The 17,972-nt window shown below is 50.1% G+C and overlaps 1 protein-coding gene across 3 annotated transcripts in view; it reads left to right on the forward strand.

Annotated features, from left to right (window-relative positions):
* EEPD1 (endonuclease/exonuclease/phosphatase family domain containing 1) overlaps positions 1 to 17,972 on the forward strand; it is a 131,054-nt gene that overhangs the window by 13,374 nt on the left and 99,708 nt on the right. Inside the window, exons 1-2 of one of the 3 annotated variants that reach the window (XM_072764725.1) lie at positions 2,515 to 2,643; positions 8,373 to 9,444. In XM_072764725.1, the coding sequence (XP_072620826.1) occupies positions 8,567 to 9,444 (878 nt within the window). In that variant the 5' untranslated portion in view covers positions 2,515 to 2,643; positions 8,373 to 8,566. Of the gene's footprint in view, positions 1 to 2,514; positions 2,644 to 7,569; positions 7,940 to 8,372; positions 9,445 to 17,972 lie in introns of those variants that run through there. The other 2 variants (XM_072764724.1, XM_025985816.2) reach the window with 2 other exon arrangements.

Here is a 17,972-nt window from a genome sequence, read left to right on the forward strand (position 1 = left end):
CATCACTTTTTAAAGATTAATGAATATTATTTTCTGTAATAGCAGTAATTCTGGATGGGGAGAAAGGGAGGGCAACACAGTGCTTCTGATAGTAAATATTCCCCATTGTGGTGCTGTTAATGAAGCCATCTCGTTCCGTCGGGACTTTGCTGCAATAACCTCCAGCCAAATGCTCCCTAAGAAATAAAGTGCCAGTTGGAGAGGCATTTACCATGTCCGGGAAATGACAAAGGGCTCCGCTCTTCAGCCATGCAATGAAACAATGCATCAGCCAGTAGACTATGGGCTTTAAAGGAGAAATTTGATGCAAAGAAACCCAAACCGGTACTGCCAAAGTTTCGTTTCTGCCTTTCAAGCCACTTCCCTGGGAGAAGGCCAAGTCCAGCGAAGGAAGGAGAAACAACACTTCTGAATTCCCTGGAAGTTGTGAATGGAGGTGTCTGGTTTTAACTGGTATTGAGCTCTATTGTGGGGGCTGATGCTAAGCCATTTAGTAAAACCAAAGCGGATGCAGGTTTGCATGTAAAATTGATTGGAAACTGTCTCCTCGAGGACCCATGTTGCTAACTGGTAGAAATAAGCTCCTCTATTTCTGTCAGCAGTCAGTGACTTGGTGACAAATAGGCCAGCATTATCTGCAAACAGACAGAGGGAACCTCAATGGGACATTTTCCCCCGCAATCTTTTTTATTTAGTTTAACCGTCATGGAAATGTTTGTATTAATTCTCTCTAAAAACTTCATTTGGTGCGGGGGGTGGAGGGGAGCCTACACAACAGACAATCTGAATAGGCCTATATCTGTTAAAGAAGAATCAGAATTAGTCACCTTCCAAAACACGAGCACCCACCCCAGATGGACGCATGGGTGAACTCTACCAAATATTTAAGGAAGAAATGATACCAATTTTCAACAGTTTCTTCCAGAAGAGATAACTGGAAAGAATACTTTTTAAACTGATTCTATGAGAGCAGCATTACCCTAATACCAAAACCAGACCAAAAATGACATTGACATTGTTTTATGCAGAGGAACATTTCTGTATGGTATTGTTATGTCAGTGAAGTTGTGACTTTGAGACCAATCAATCAGAGTTAAAAAAAAAAAAAAAAAAGAATTGAGTATTGTTTTAGTGTAGACACTGAGCTTTTTATAAACCAAAAAATGTTTATAGCTTTTCAAACCAGAAGTGAAAAAGCCACTGAAACATCCTACAGGTTTTAACTTCTAATAAGGCAAATATCTATTGCTTTAATCCACATAAAAGCTTTAAAAAATTTTTTTAATGGTTCAAGGGTTCTTGAGACAAAAAAGTTAGAAAGCCATTGTGGAGCATCCCTGGCCGTGATAGGTCCATTTCTTGCTATGACTTCATAAGGAGCCATTGTAATGGAATTCCAAGCATCTATGTCCCTGGCTTGGCCTTGATTTTTGGTCTTTCTAGCTCAGGAAGCTGGCTTTTGGTCACTTGAGGGACTTTTATCAAAGTTAAGTATTTTCCTCTTTGGTTTTTTGTCTGTCTTGCTTACTTTTATTTTTTTAAAGTAAATTTCCTCTATTTTTAAATCTTTCCTATTTTTTTAAAATTTATTCCTTTATTGAAAGTTTTCTAATTTAAACATTTTTTCTGTTGCATTTCTCCTTTTATTTTTTTATTTTTTCCAGTTTTCATATTTTTCTTAACCTTTTACTTTTCTCATTTTTCTTCATTGTTTTTTTCTCATCTTTTATTTCATTTATTTTTCTAAACTTTTTCTTTATTCTTTTAGTTTTTCTCATTTTTATTCTCTTCGTTTTCAAATTTTTTTCTTTATTGTGGCAATGAGTACTGAGCTTTCTTTCTACATGTCCACAGGGTGTGAAAACCTCAAGAAATTCTTCATCCTCAATCCCATCAAAGGAGGTACTTTAGAGGAAATCCTGAAGGTTCTTTGGGTGGACATGGATCATGGGAAGGAACTGATGCCTTACATAGAGCCACTCCCTAACTACTAGGAGCCTGGGCAGACTGAGTTGATGGTATCCATGGGGTACACTCAGGAAGGGATCCAGGACTCAGAAATGGGCCAGAAGTATGATGACATGATGGTAATCTGTGTGCTCCTGCCCTACAATAAATTTGAGCTGGAGGGCTACACCATTACCCTGAAGCCCCATCCCTTGGCTGGCTGGTCCCACCAACAGCCAACAACCCTTTATACTCATCTTGCAAGGTATGGCATAGCATCTCTGCCAACCCAAAGCGGTAGAATTTCAATAAGCCTGCCACTCCTACCTTTAATTTATACTCTGAGAATAGTCAGAGCAGCAGGACAGAAAAATCAATGGCTTGAGGAGAGCCAGGAGTTAGGACAGAAGGCCAGCAGCTCAGCCAAAGTGTCTGCTAGTCCCCTACCTGGCCTAGAGAGGAAGACCACCCCAGCACAGCCCCCAGCATGGCCCTGTACCCTCCCCAGCACCCACACACCAGAACCAGTGGTGGAGTCCCAGATGGAACCACTTTCCCCCAGGTTGTATCCTCCAAAGGAAACACCCTCCACACGGGCGGCTGAGATAAGTGTCTGACCACGAGAATTTGTCTGACAGCGTGACCCCATCATCTCCCTCTGGCAGCAGCTGGGGCCAGCAGGAAGTCATTGGCGAGGTAAGGGTCCTCCACCTTCATCCGCACCTATGTCTGAGGTCAGCCAGAAAAAACTAGCATGAAGCTGAGAGTGGAGACCAAACCTCAGGTAGGCAAATCAGTGATCAAAATAAGAAGGCATGTTGGGAGGTCAGGCATGCTCCCTGCACTTTACATGGGGCATGAAGGTTATGATCTCCATGGGGCCATCAAGATAGTGTGGGAGATTGGCCAGGTGCTGGACTCAAACAGCTGTGGCAGGAACTGAGCAAGATGGGCATGATGCTGTGTGGGCACAGCCTGCAAAGAGAGGACTTTGTGCATTGGAGGAGAGAGGTGCCTCACCTGTCCGGCCTTCACTCACAGGGTTCAGATAAGAGGATATCTGGCATCTCCATAGGCTTCAAAAGCAGTCTCCAAGATGACTGCTTCTTCATCCTTACCTCCCAAGGAGGAAGTCCCCTACACTCAGTTATTTTTAATTTACAGCTATATCCTCTTCTCCTTTCCTTTATTCTCACATGCTCTACTCTTACTGATTTAATGCCTGCATTCCACTGGCCTCTCGGCTCTGGGAATAGAGAAATCATGTATTCATATATTTTTCTCATCATTGTACTTCCAGAGCCATGGATGTTGAAGTTGAACATCAAAAACTGCCTTCCTTTCTTCCCTTCCACCACCTTCCCCCTTCCCTGAACCATCATTTATCTTTGAAACTGCCAACAGTGTCCTCCATCACTCTGTCCCTCTGGGGCATTGGCCCCAGGTGGGATCTCTGTGCTAAGGAGCAGTGGCCACAGGATGTGACGCTCAGCAGGAACGGTGGAACCCTTGCCCTTTGATATTCTCATGTTACACACATGCCAGCCAGGCCCTAACCTCCAGTCCTTGGAGGTCAAATGACACTGGCTCCAACTTCCACTCCCTGGGTACAGGTAGCAGGACAGCCAAGTTCCCAGTCAGTGGGGATTCTTGAAAGTCAGACATGTCACCAGACCTCTCAGACTGTGACTTTTGCTTCCAGTGAATCCCGGATCTTTCTCTCCTCTTGCATATTTCAGCTGCCCCCTTCTCCTATCCCAGAGCCACCCAGAGAGACTCAGCTCCTCTAGGTGATTGCCCCTGAACAGCACTCATTCAAGGCCGTTACATTTTTTATTAAAGATTCAGGGTGGGGGGTGTGTGCCTGGGTGGCTCAGTGGGCTAAGCCTCTGACTCTTGGTTTCGGCTCAGGTCACGATCTTGTGCTTGTGGGATGGAGTCCCATGTTGGGCTCTGTGCTCAGTGTGGAGTCTGCTTCAGATTCTCTCTCCTCCCTCTCATCCATGCTGGCTCGCTCTCAAAAAATAAAAAAGTAAAATAATCTTTTTAAGGGTGTAAGTGTGGGGGTTACATCAGAGGAGAGCAGATTAAACAGACTGTCAGACGTCATTAGTCTGAAAGCCTCTGGTATCCCCTCTCCTGGGTCCCTATCCCTAACAGGGAATGTTCTTTGGTCTTCTATTAGTTTCAGAGTCAACTTCTTCCTGGGTTCTTTTGCTCCCTTTCACCCCCTCCTCCTCCTCACCTTGGCTCACCTACTCCTCCTCCCAAAACAGTCCTCCCTCCTCCTCCTCCTCCTCCTTCTTCTCCTTCCTCTTTTTCTTCTTCTTCTAGTTCAAAGAACATTTCTTTTTATCTTTGGAAGGCTTTTTTCAACTTCATTGAGGCATAATGGACTAACACTAAACTGCACATATTTAAAGTGTCCAATTCTCTATTTTGACATGCACACACTCGGGAAGCCATGACCTCTCCAACATTTCCATCACCCCCACAGTTCTCTTGTGTCCTTTTTCATCCACTCCTTCATCCATCACAACCCCAAGCAACTGCTCATCTACTTTCTCCGTGTATTGATTAACTTGTGTTTTCTAGAGTTTGTATAAATGGAATCAAGCAATGTGTTCTCATTTTTTGCCTGGCTTCTTTCATTCATTGTGATGTTTTCAAGATTCTTCAATATTGTGTGTATTAATAGTTTGTCTTTATTGCTGGGTAGTATTCCATTATATGTGTATATCGCTATTTGTTTATCCATCCATCTACTGGTGGATTTGGGTTGTTTCTTGTTTTTGGCTTTAACAAAGCCCCCAAAACATTCACGTACACGTCTTTGGGTTTCATGCTCTCATTTCTCTTTGGTAAATACCTAAGAGTGGAGAGGTTGGGTCATATGGTAGATGAATGTTTCATTTTTAAAGAAATGGCCAGGCTGATGTCCAAAGTGGTTTTACATCTCACATTCCCACCATCAACGAATCAGTTTCAATTGCTCTACAACCTTACCAGCATTTGGTAAGGCCAGTCATTTTAAATTTAGTTGTGTTGTTGTGGTTTTGTTTGTTTGTTTCAATGCACAGTGGTTTTGCTACCTTTTGGCTTCATTTCTACCAAGTGGGCACATATGGTTAGATTAACCAGATTAACACATGCTTAGATTAACCAGGTTATGCCTGCTGTGCCAGTGAAGTTAATAGTGTCCCTTTTACCTTATAAAGTGTCCTGGTTTGTAGAATAAACTATGTGATTTCCCTGTTTCTACTCCACGTGGTCATGCCCCCAGGCGGTCCAACCATAGCCACAGAGGCTCATCAAGGCCTTTCTGCTCGACAGATTTCCTTTCTCTACAAGAGATTTTCGTGCTTTTCCTGAACACTTTTTCCTTAAAATCACAACAGGATTATAGGAGGAGAGGAGTGGCATGATGTAGTACTGGGGTTGCAGAGTGGGATGGTAAGTGGAGGGGATAGAAGGAGGGAGTCAGACCAGTTCCTGATGACAATCATCTGAGCTAGATGCAGCCATTCTTGACATAAGCTCTATTCTTTAACTTTTGAACACAAGAATGGGGAAATCCCCCCCTTTTTTTGGTCTAAGCTGGTGTTACTTAGATTTCTGTCACTTGCAATTATGTCCTGACCAGTATGCACAGTAGGGGAATGTGCCTAGCATTTTGCCAAGCCCTGGGTGCCTCTCATTTCAAATCTGAAGTACTTTCTTCCTTCCCTAAGAGTTACTGTTTTTGCTGACCTAGCCCTGGGAATGAATAAATGAATGAATGAATGAATGAATTTATTTAATGAGACACAGAGAAATAGGCAGAGACAGGGGCAGAGGGAGAAGCAGGCTCCTGGCAGGGAGCCCAATGCGGGACTCAATCCTGATCCTAGGACCCAGGACTCTGGGATCAAGCCCTGAGTCCTCCCTCAACCACTGAGCCACCCAGGCGTCCCACAGCCCTGGAAATTTAAAGCAGGAGCATTGGTCACGTTGGCTGGGGGATGAAACTTCAGAGGACACTAAATGCCCAGGGTCAAAGTATTCAAAACTATCACCACATGGTTTGTTTAATCGAATCCTCTAGCTCCGTGTATCTGCTGTAATTCCGCAGGCTCTTTAATCTTTAACTAAATCGTCATTCAGTGGTAGGATCCAAAAACTGTTCTGAATTTTGGTAAGCAATCTCCATTCCCAGCTAGCATTTTCTGTCTCCTTAATGACTAGATTTAATACTTACAGAAACGTATGGATATTAGAGCGCTGTGCGTGCAGGCAAGCAACCCTACTAAGTGACGTCTTGGAACACATCTCTAAATAACAGGTGGCGCATGCCCTGTCCTAGCAGCACCGTGAGTTACTAATGTTTGAGGACACCTCTCTGAGCAGTGCAAAGGTGACTCTCCAGTGAAACAGCAGAGGAGGTTGAAAGTGGGGGGCAGAGTTTAAAAAGATCCTGTTCAGTGTCCCCCGGGAACGTTCTCACCTTGAGTGCAGAATTGAGGGAGGCCCCTGACACGCTGGGTCGCCTTCCCCACAAGGAGCGCCCAGACCCTGCCTCACGCCCCAAAGGTGATCTAAACTCAGGCCGGGGGTGGGGGGTGGGGGGTGCCTGGTAGTGTTTGCGTCCTGGGCGCCCCTCTCTTCTTTGGGGCTCTTCTTGCAGTAAAGCAGCTTGGTAGGGCTCGCCGCGGGCAAGCCTGAACACGCTCCGATCCACACATCCCGGCCGGGGTCTCTCGTGGCAACCCCCCACTCGCGAGCCGCAGGGCCGGGGGCAACCTCGGTGGGACCCGCCGAGGCAGCCGGAGCATCGGCCCCGCCCACTCAGGTCCTAGATCCCGTCTCCGCGCCCCGCGGCCCGCCCCCCACCCTGGCCCCGCCCCCGCGCTCCCGCATTCCTTCTCCACCCCCACGCGCTCCGGCCACCCCCCGGGTAGCAGGGCCCCGCCCCCGCGTCCCGGCCCCGCCCCCGAGCCCCTTGGCCCCGCCCTCCCGCCCTGGCCCCGCCCCCGCGCTCCCGCATTCCTTCCCCACCCCCGAGTGGCAGGCCCCGCCCCCCGCGTCTCGGCCCCGCCCCCGCCCTCCCGGGCCCCGCCCCCGCGCTCCCCGCATTCCTTCCCCACCCGCGCGCAGCAGGGCCCCGCCCCCGCCCCCTGTGGCCCCGCCCCCGCGCTCCCCGCATTCCTTCCCCACCCGCGCGCAGCAGGGCCCCGCCCCCGCGCTCCCGGCCCCGCCCCCGCGCTCCCGCATTCCTTCCCTACCCGCGCGCAGCAGGGCCCCGCCCCCCGCGCCCCGCCCCCGCGCTCCCGGCCCCGCCCCCGCGCTCCCGCATTCCTTCCCTACCCGCGCGCAGCAGGGCCCCGCCCCCCGCGCCCCGCCCCCGCGCTCCCGGCCCCGCCCCCGCGCTCCCGGCCCCGCCCCCGCGCTCCCGCATTCCTTCCCCACCCGCGCGCAGCAGGGCCCCGCCCCCCGCGCCCCGCGGCCCCGCCCCCGCCCTCCCGGGCCCCGCCCCAGCGCGCTCGGGCTCCGCGCTCCCGGGCTCGGGTCGGCGCCCGGGCCCCGCCCCCACGTCCCCCCCGGAGTCCCGGGCGGAGTTGCCGCGCGCGGGGGAGGCGTGGCCGTGGTGCCGGCGGAGGCGCGGGCGGCGCGGCCAGGACTTTGGCTCTGACACGGACGCCGAGCTGGAGCCGTGGCTCGGGCGCTGGGCGCCGCCGCGGTCCTGGCGGATCCCGCGTCCGAGGCGGGCGCAGGACTTTTCGCCTCGATCCACGCAGCTGCGGCGACGCCGCAGGTCCTGGTGCAGCCTCGGGTCCCGCCGCCGCCGCCTCCGCGCAGCGCTGCAGCCCCCGCCGGCTCCGGGAGTTTCTCCCGCAGGAGCCGCGGACGCGCGTCCCCGGGCGCCGGCCCTGGAGGCGGGGGGCCCGCGGGTCCTGGGCTGGGCTCGGGCTTCCGAGCCGCAGGTGGAAGGACGCCCCGGGGGAGCCGCGGAGAGGTGGGGCGCGGGGGCGGGGCGGGTCTGGCGGGGTCGACACGCCGCTCGGTCCGGCACGGGTCGGGACGCGCTTCCCAAGTTGCAGGTGGCGCCGAGGGTCGGGAGGGGTGGGCGCGGGAGGTGCGCCCAGGTGGGGGCGGCCCGCGGGGGGCGGCCTCGTCGCCGCGAGAGGTGAGAGCCGGGCGGGCGGCGGGGGCTGATGCCGGGAGGTCTCTTTCCAAGAGGAACGGCTCGGAGCGCTTCTGGGGCGTAACGCGGCCAAACCGGAGCTCCGCGGGGGAAGACCCCTGGGGGGCAGCCTCGCTGTGCGTGTGCGTGTGCGTGTGCAGGAGCTGACGAGCCCCGGCTGCGAGCCCTGCCCTGGATGGGGAGTGCTAATGCGAACTGATCAACCGATCCCATCGATGTGTGTGTTTATCAATTTGTTTTCCAGGTGGCCAAGTGAAAGGCACTTTTGGACACCCTGGGCATGGAGATTTAGTGTTTGTCTTTGGTGACCGCTTGGTTCCCTGCGCCCTGCGCGCTCCCTGCCCCCTCCCGGGCCAGTGAAGGTCCGTGGGGCTTCCCCGCCTGGCCAGGCGGTTCGGTGCTCCGCGGCGAGGCCTTCCCGGGCCCCCGGCCGCCGGCATGGGGAGCTCGCTGGGCTGCCACCGCTCCATACCGCGGGACCCCTCGGACCTGTCCCATAGCCGCAAGTTCAGCGCGGCCTGCAACTTCAGCAACATCCTGGTGAACCAGGAGCGGCTCAACATCAACACGGCCACGGAGGAGGAGCTGATGACCCTGCCCGGCGTGACCCGCGCCGTGGCTCGCAGCATCGTGGAGTACCGGGAGTACATCGGCGGCTTCAAGAAGGTGGAGGACCTGGCGCTGGTCAGCGGCGTGGGCGCCACCAAGCTGGAGCAGGTCAAGTTTGAGATCTGCGTGAGCAGCAAGGGCAGCTCCGCGCAGCACTCGCCCAGCTCCCTGCGGCGGGACCTGCTGGCCGAGCAGCAGCCTCACCACCTGGCCACCGCCGTGCCCCTCACGCCGCGCGTCAACATCAACACGGCCACCCCGGCCCAGCTCATGAGCATTCGGGGCCTCACGGAGAGGATGGCCGCCAGCATCGTGGACTACCGCCGCGAGCACGGGCCCTTCCGCAGCGTGGAGGACCTGGTGAGGATGGGCGGCATCAACGCTGCCTTCCTCGACAGGATCCGACACCAGGTGTTTGCAGAGCGGTCCAGGCCCCCGTCCACGCACACCAACGGAGGCCTGACCTTCACCGCCAAGCCTCACCCCAGCCCTACCTCGCTGAGCCTGCAGAGCGAGGACCTGGACCTGCCGCCGGGGGGGCCCACCCAGATTATCTCCACCCGCCCTTCCGTGGAGGCCTTTGGAGGCACGAGGGATGGGCGGCCGGTGCTGAGGCTGGCCACCTGGAATGTGCAGGGCTGCTCAGTGGAGAAGGCCAACAACCCCGGGGTGCGAGAAGTGGTGTGCATGACACTCCTGGAAAACAGGTGAGGACAGGAACCCACCGGGGGTGTTGGGTGCAAAGGCAGTTCTTGCAGGGCCTCATCTGCGCATGCAAATGAGTGGGCTTTTTTTCGGGGGGAGGGAGGGGGCAAGATTACTTAAGCAGTGTTCTTGAGGCCCCAGCTAATATTGTCACCTGTGGCTGAGCTCTCCTGCTCTAGAATTTCCTGAACGCAGCCACTGGGGCTCGTGGCCCGTATCTTGAACGTGGCATATCTGAGATCAGTTCATAATTTGGGGGTATGTGGAGATTATGTTGGTGTTATTGCTTTGGAGATCGTTGTTTGACTCAGAAGACTTCACGGGGTTTATATCAGATCAGGCGTGCAGAGTCTGGGAACTCTTGCACAATTCTGCACATGGGAAAGAGCTAGTTGGATTTTTTTTTTTTTAATGAGAGGGAAAGTCACATTTGTTTCACCAAATATGCCTATTTGTATGCACAAAATCATCTGAAAGGCCAGGTATTTGCAAACACATACACTGTGTATATTCACCAAAATGCTGTGAATGAATCACTCCTCATTCTTTTTCCTTATTTAGCCTGAAGTTGGTGTTCAGGTCCACAATTGCAGCCCCAAATGTATGTAACCTCTCGTGTCCTGTAGCCGGGAAAGGTCAGGCTGATATGTGGTGAATATTGGCCAGATTTTCCCATCTGAACCGCAGGGGAAGGAAGGGCTCCTGACTTGTAGGAAGGGCTCTTATCTCAGCATGTTTACATTATGCACAACACTGCTCTCTGTAGGAACTTCTGTTAACCGCCCCCGCCCCCATAAAACAAAACAATATTATTGTAGCAGTAACTCCTGCTGTTAGTAAAACAGTGTAGTATATAATGCAATCAGCTTTGGGAAGGAAAGAAGTCTTTTTAATGGTTTCTTCTGGGTCAGAAATCCTCTGATCCTGGTCTTGAGGGACTGTGCTATGCCACCTGCCAGAGCTGGAGTGTGTGTGCGGCCACTAGCTGCTTTCCTTTGCACTGGGCTGTCGGTGAGCCTGGCGGGGCAGCCGGCTAGTGACCTAAAGTGAGTTCTCGGCGGACAGTCACGGTGCACTGTGGCAGAGCGTCAGGATAAATGAGTGAGGAATAAACCAGGTCACACCGTTTCTCTGGCTCTGTCCCGTGGCACACTGTCATCACAGGTCAGAGCACTGGACCGGGGGAGCTCCTGGGCACTCCCCCTGTGCTGCTGTGTCCTCTGTTTTGCGCTGTAACTCACTCCTTTTGCAAAAATCATCTTGTATACAGGTGAGAACTAGACTGAGTGCTGGGTGGTATTTATCCAGAATGGCTTAATAATTGCTCTCTTCATCCATAGCAGCATAGGTGCGTGTATGGGAGAGGGAAGGGAGGGGAAGGGGAGATGGCTGTTTAATTCCTATTCCTGAGTTTTCTTAAGGCTTAATTTGGGGGGCAAGGAGGATGAATCAGGATCTGAAGTTGCCCCAGGGGGGAACGGCAGACCAGCCGCTCTTGCCCCATTTACTGTGACAGTGATTTTTCAAGTGTGGTGTCTGGACCAGCATCAGCGTCAGCTACTGACTTAGAGACCCTGGGTTTCTGTGTTTTCATGCACCCTCTGGGTGGTTCCAATACACATTGAAGTTTGAGCCCCATTGTACTGTGTGTTGGGCAGTCAGCTGTCCCTGTGGCTCGCTCTGTAAAGCACCTTCTCCTGTACTGGCTTTTCTAACAGGATCCATGAATCCATGCAGAGCTTTCCAGGTACTATGTTTTCTTTGGTTCTTCTGATCATCTCTGTGGTTGTTCAACCTCATGATGCTCTTTCTGGCCAGAGTTCGAGGGACGTATTCCACTTCTAGGGTAGATGAATGCGAAGGGTAGGAAACGGGAGAGAGGGCAGGGCACAGTTGGCCTCAGAGCAGGGTCAGCTCTGCAGTGTAGACTTGGGTCAGCCAAGGGCATGCTGAGAAAAGCACTAGCGACTCCTGTCCAGCACGGAGTTAGGATTTGTCTTGGTGTTTCTTTTTTGGATTTCCTGAAGGGATGATGATTTGTTGAAGACATTTAACTGTGGCGAGAGTGCTCGAAGAACTTACCTGGACCTAGTAGGATATAGAAGGGAACACCTGTAAGTAACCAGGAATGTGACCTATGTCCCTATCACATTTCTCACCCTTGGCCACGTGTGTTGTCCTGTGGGTTGGTGGTTTCTTTTGCCTGTTCACAATGTGCTCAGAGTGTTCCAGGACTCCTAGCATCTTATTAGGGTCTGGTAAACATACAGTAATAGGCTTAGGGCTTGATCCCCTGTCAAGCTGGAGCAGATCCATTTGTCTGTGTGACTGTCCTAGGGCACCAAAAGATGGCTGGCTGTTACACAGTGGGTCACATGTCCCCAGAACGACAGTGCACATTCTCCAAGAGCTGTGTGTTCATCCTGATTCACAAACATCTCTCGCATTCCAATTGATCCCCTTATTAGTAAGAGGAAATACATTTAGTTTGAGCAAGAATGGATGCTGGTAATTTTCTAGGCGGTTCTTATATTTGTACATGTGTGTTTATCATCCAAGTATCCTTCATACTTTCTAATACTTCCATATGCATTTGGTTTCCGCATTAACCCAGGAAGTAGGTAATGCTTGTTCTTATTAATGATTCTACATCTCTGGGCGAGGAAACTACAACTAAAGACATTAAATAATTTGTCCTGTAGCTCATTAGTGACTCAGCTGGGAATAGGACCCAGACCTTCTGACTTTAATCCCATGCTCTTTGCGAGCATGCAGTGTTCTGTAAGCAGGCCACCTTTATCCTACCTCTTGTTCAGGCATCCGACCCTCTGCCCAATCAAGGGCACTGGCCAGTTTGTATGCTAGTCACATTTAAGAAAATAAATCCACTGTATAGGCCTTTTAATGGATGCCTTGACTCCACCTTTTCTGTGGAATTCCGGTGAAATTCCTTAACCTTTCCAAGTCTCAGTTTTTCCATCTGTTAAATGTAACTAATGAAAGAAAAAAAAAAAAACCCTTAAAAAAAAAAGAAATACTTCTTTTGTAAAGGGAATCCTAAAGAAATGCTTCTTTTGTAAAGGGAAGAGCTGGCTCTTTATTTTCCTTTCTGTGGGTTTGCTTTAGTAGGTATGTTTTCTTAGCCTAAAGGGTGCCAGTGTGGGACTCTAATGGTTAGAGTCCTTTCTCGCCCTGAGATGTTGCTGCTGGGTAGACCAGCGTGTGTGAGCTACAAGAAACGGTGTTTTGCGTGAAGACCGAGGGAGGACAGCAGAAAACTAGATAATCCTATGAGCACCAGGAGCCTTCAAGGACATCACCCTGTGGCACAGAGCTGACGAGTTTCATCAGATTCCTTTGCCAGGCCTCAGTCTTGGGCAATGTTACTCCTTGTTCAGTGTTTATGGAGCAAGACAAAAAGAGGAATGCTTCTGCTAAACATCCTTGCAAAATTTGGTGACAGCCCACATATGGAATGAAGATTAATTTTTAATTTTCGGTTTTTGCTGAGTAGTTGTTCTACTTTGAAAAGTCCCTTTGGGGATCCCTGGGTGGCGCAGCGGTTTGGCGCCTGCCTTTGGCCCAGGGCGCGATCCTGGAGACCCGGGATCGAATCCCACATCAGGCTCCCGGTGCATGGAGCCTGCTTCTCCCTCCGCCTGTGTCTCTGCCTCTCTCTCTCTCTCTGTGACTATCATAAATAAATAAAAAATTTAAAAAAAAAATTAAAAAAAAAAAAAAAAAAAGAAAAGTCCCTTTGGTTTATGGAAGAATAAGCCCCAGTGGAGCTGACTTTGACAGTCTCCCAAATAAATAAATAAATAAATAAATAAATAAATAAATAAAGAGGTTTAATATCCCACTCACACATTTTCCCCATGGCCTCTTTCAGAAGGGAACGTGTCGAAGTCTTTGGCCTTATAATGATCTCAATCTGTTTTCTTGCTACATGTGTGTCAGCAGTATCAAAGCACAAGGTGAATTAGTGCCTGGCAACGCACACTGATTGTGGGAAATGGGATTTTAGTTGATCAGACTTGATTAGTAGGATCGATGTAGACACAAGCTATCTTGTTGTTTGATTCATCCATTGAGAAATCCATGTTGAGTAGCTGCTGTGTACATGTGTATGCTAAATCCAGGAGTCAGCCTGGCCTGTTATTTAACTTAAGTAAATGTGAATCGGCTTGTGTGGCTCAGCCTCAAAATAGTCTGAGAAACCCAGATTTTCAGGAGCGGGGGTGGGGGGGTGGCGGGGGAGTCACTGAGTGTGATTGATTTCTGGTTGTATTTTTCCCATATGAATAACGAACTAATCTTGGGAGACTGAACGGTGGGTAGATGCAGCCAGACATAACATCTAAGGCAAAATGGCCAGCAACCCTCTTAAAGTAGAAATTATGAAAACTGTTTTGACTGTGGAAACTGAGGCTCAGAGAGATGAAATGGCATCTGTGTGGCCTTCAGAAATGTAAATTGGAGTCAGGATCTGGAGCCAGGCTTTGTCTGATTTTAGAGGGGGAGTGGAAGTGTCTCTTCCCAAACACCGTGTCCTTTGACTGACCCTTGGCCCACCTGCTGTTCCCTCCCTGTCTTGGGTCTTAGGCTGGCCAGGCATCAGGGCTTCACCCAGACTCCTTGGGCTAAGGCAGGCCCCTGGAGGCCTCTGCTCCCTTCCTGTTTTTCTTCCTCTGAAGGACAGGGCTTATGGCCAGAGGTAGAGCAATCCAGAAGGTGTCAGGGCCTCTCCACCCGGCCCCTCAAATGTGAGTCTATGACCTTGGCTCATCTCCAAGGTAGAGTTCCGGTTTTGTGAGCCAAGGAGTTCTGGGTGGTTTCCAGAGGGAAAGGTGGTCGGTAATAAGACTTCTGTGGATTAATAAGAGAAAACAGTGTGAATGGAGGGAAGTCCTGGTGTGTGCATGAGGCAGGCTTTTTTTTTTTTTTTTTTTAACCAAGGGGAAAGATGTTTATCCTATAAGAAAGATGGGCTCATTTGGGATCTGATTTTGGAGGTCTGATAGTATCGCTTCTCCCAGGGGATATTCATTCCTCTATTATATATTCATTCAAGAGATATATCTTTTGAACTTCACTAGGTACTGGGTTCTGTGTCAGACTCCTAATAACGAGACACAGTCCCTCCTGTCATGTTAGGTGGGGAGATGGACAAGTCAACCCATAACAGTGGTGAATGCTGAGGCGGGATGGAGGTGAGTTGAAGAGAAGCCCGCTGAGGTGGATGCGGGTCAAGGAAGGCCTCAGCTAAAGCTGATGGATAAGAAGGACCCAGGCATAGAAAAAGTGGTGTATAGTGGGAAGTGGGGGGACAGGGGGGCAGGGCCAGATGGCTGGGGCCTCTAGGGCTCTTATTTTAAGCAGGAGGAGGTCACAGTTGCAAACTTTGATGCAAAAGTTGATGATTTACCTGTTACCAGGCTGTTCTTGCGTTGGAGGGAGAGTGCTTGGAGCAGGTCCTGGAAGTTGGGTAGAGACTACAGTTTGAGAAAGTTGAGTAAAGGCTACCGAGGATAGGGAGTGGGGAGAAGGGCGAGTGGGTGGAGGTGAGAGCATCCTTTAGCGGCAAAGACTGGAAAGCCATGCCTGTGTTTTGGGTGTTGTGGGGATTAACCATGTGGATTCCTAGAAGGCAGGCTCAGAGGTGGTTAAGGAATCCTGGGCTAGCCCACACGCCTCTGCATTACATTGACATGATGCAACTTGCCGGCCTGACCGCTGCCCTTTCTTCTTGCCTCACTCTGGACAGGTCCACAGTGCCCCTTCTGGACCGGGAGGGTCTGGGTCCATAGTGGTTGGAGGAAGAGGCCTTGTGGTCTGTCCTCTGTGCAGACCAGCTGTCTGATGGGGCCACTTTAGTTTTAGTATCAATGGTATGTGTAGCAAGGGCATATCTGGGGGGTTTGGGGTAACTATTTCTATTAAAAGACATTTAAATTTAGTTCAGCATTGATTGAGCACCCCCTCCTGATGTCCTCCTCAGGGATGTTAGGGCCCCAGGGAGAGCCTACCCTGTCGTCAAGGAGCTCACAATCTGACATAGGGACACATCTGCTGGTACTTAGCCGCGTGCCATGGGCTGTGAGGGAGGAGGTGAAGCTTATGCACAGCGATGTGGTACCTGTCTGCCGGGCTCTGGAGGTGTGTGCAGTCCTCCTGTAGGGGAAGGATAGGACCAGGTCAGGTGGTTGGGAGGGAGCTCATGTGGAGAGGACAGTGGGATCTGAGTGGTAAGAGCAGGGTGAAAGTCAGCAGCCCCCTGCAGTTCCTGACGCTCAGGGGTCCAGGCTGGCTCACCGCCCAGGCTTATAATCTGAAATATTCAGGCAGGGAGCACAGCAGGTTTCCGTGAACAGTGCCTCACAGTAGAGAATAGTATTGAGGTAGGTGTTATTTGCAGTGTGTTATTTTTATCCCAAAATTACCCTACTTTACAAAAGGTTTTATCTCAGAGTTCCTCAATAATGATCTCTGCCAATAACAAAATGATGCATTTCACTAAAATTTGATGTGCTCGTCATAGACACCCTGGTCTGAGGGTAGTGATGTATAGTTGGGTGGAAATTTCACACCAGTGACAGCTGGTGTCAAAACATCCAGCAGGTGCCACAGAAATGCCCCCCTCTACCTCTAGGCATGTAGTCCTTAGCAAATTTTTAGGAACCTCAAAAGCTGCCTGACCCTGTTGCTGTGACCATATGCAGGCATGGTCTGGCCAGCAGCTCTTTTTGTAATATTTTGATTGGCAGCTGCCAAACAGCTGGAGAGGAACCCTGGGGAGGTATACTCAGAGTAAATGTTTCATTGTAAAGAAAAGTCTTGAATTCTTTACCAAACTGCTGGATAAAGAAACCCTTGGGTTTTCTTTCCTGAACAGAGCTGCCTCTACCTATGTTGCTTTGTCATTTGTTTCCAACAGTCCTATTTCCTGCGAATTCTATTTTGGTTCAGCCATTACCTGATTAAGCTGTTAAGCTGGGCCTTCAGTTGTTTTATCTAGAGGCCACTGTAAACTCCCGAAATGCAATGCCGCAGCCAAGGGAATGTTGTTCACGTTGCCACATTGAAAGCTGCGTGCATTTGGAGTGCGGTTTTGTCATGTTCCAGGGATCTGAATCCTGTTTGCTCGCCCAAAAGTTGCTAGATGAAAGCCATACTTTGTCTTTCTTAGCTTGTGCTAAAAGCACAGTGTCTTTTGAAGCAGGAGGTCTCGGATGGATTGTTGTTTTTCAAAAAATACTGATTTAAAAAAAAATACTGATATAATACTCTGTAAGGAAAAAAAAATAAACCAACTTCTTTAGAATGTATTTTTGATAAGCAAATTCAGCCTGACTTATAATGTTTTGCAGTCTTCATTTTCTTAGACGACGAAAAAGTAAACATTCTGCTGGCCTTGAAGTAGCAATGATGGGCATTGGGCTGTGGACTCATCTGCCAGTAGACTCAGGGCTCTGGCCTTCCTTGCTCGGTGGGCAGCCTCTGCAGTGTCTGGCTACTGCGTTGCTTTACTGGTCAGTTCTTTACAAAGTGGCTCCCAGTCATTTTTAATTTGAAGACCCATTTTAAAAAAAAACAGCAAAATACCGCACGTCACTCCCACCACCCAGTGGTGGCTGTATTTTCAGTGTCCTCGTGGAGAAAGTAGTTGTACTAAGAACAGAAACAATGGCAGTTAACATTGATCATTCCTGCAGCTGAGGCCCAGAGCCCAGTCGCTTCACAAGTGGGCATCACCATTAGCCCGCTGGTACAGCTACGGAGAGATGGCTCAGAGAAGCTGAGTAATTTTCCCCAAGGTCACACAGCTTTTAAGTGGTGGAGCTGGGACTATGTAGCCCAAGCAATTAAACCCCAAAGTTTGATGACAAAAGCTACTCTGAGCTCACTCATGCTCTTCCATGTGCTTGTCTTTACTCACCGCCCTAGCCTGCATACCTGCGTACTGGACTAGATGTTCTCCTAACAACTTGGATTGAGTTCCCTAGGTCATGATCTTTCATAAGTATGCGGATCTATAATGATATCTGTGGGTGTATCTCGTCCTTGTTTCTTCAGAGTGGAGCGAGGATATTTGCAACGTTGTCTGAGTGCAAGATACTGTATTTTTACAACTTGTCAGTCTTTTACAATGGTCTTGCCCACACCTATTAAGACAACAGTTTCTTTAAATAACTTGCTTTTATAGAAACTTCTCAAGCATTTTTCTCAGTTTTCTTTAAAAAACTACTTCTGTTTCTGCTCACATTCCTATTTCATCTGTTGAGATTACATTTCAGGAGACCACGGTAGCATGTACAACTGACATAAACAAATCCGGGAACAGATACAGCTGACCCTGGGTAAGCACATGATGGACAGCTGATCTGTTCAGGAGGACTCTGTGTACCATGGGCATCCATCCCTCTGCATGTTTTCTGAAGGGACTGAGGGTAGTCTTCTGGGTCCCCGAGTAGAGGTTGGTTAAGGAGAACATCTATGGTGTCTTGAAAAATGCTGATATCTGGACACC

This window comes from Vulpes vulpes, chromosome 7 (genome assembly GCF_048418805.1).
Source record: "Vulpes vulpes isolate BD-2025 chromosome 7, VulVul3, whole genome shotgun sequence".
Taxonomy (NCBI): domain Eukaryota; kingdom Metazoa; phylum Chordata; class Mammalia; order Carnivora; family Canidae; genus Vulpes; species Vulpes vulpes.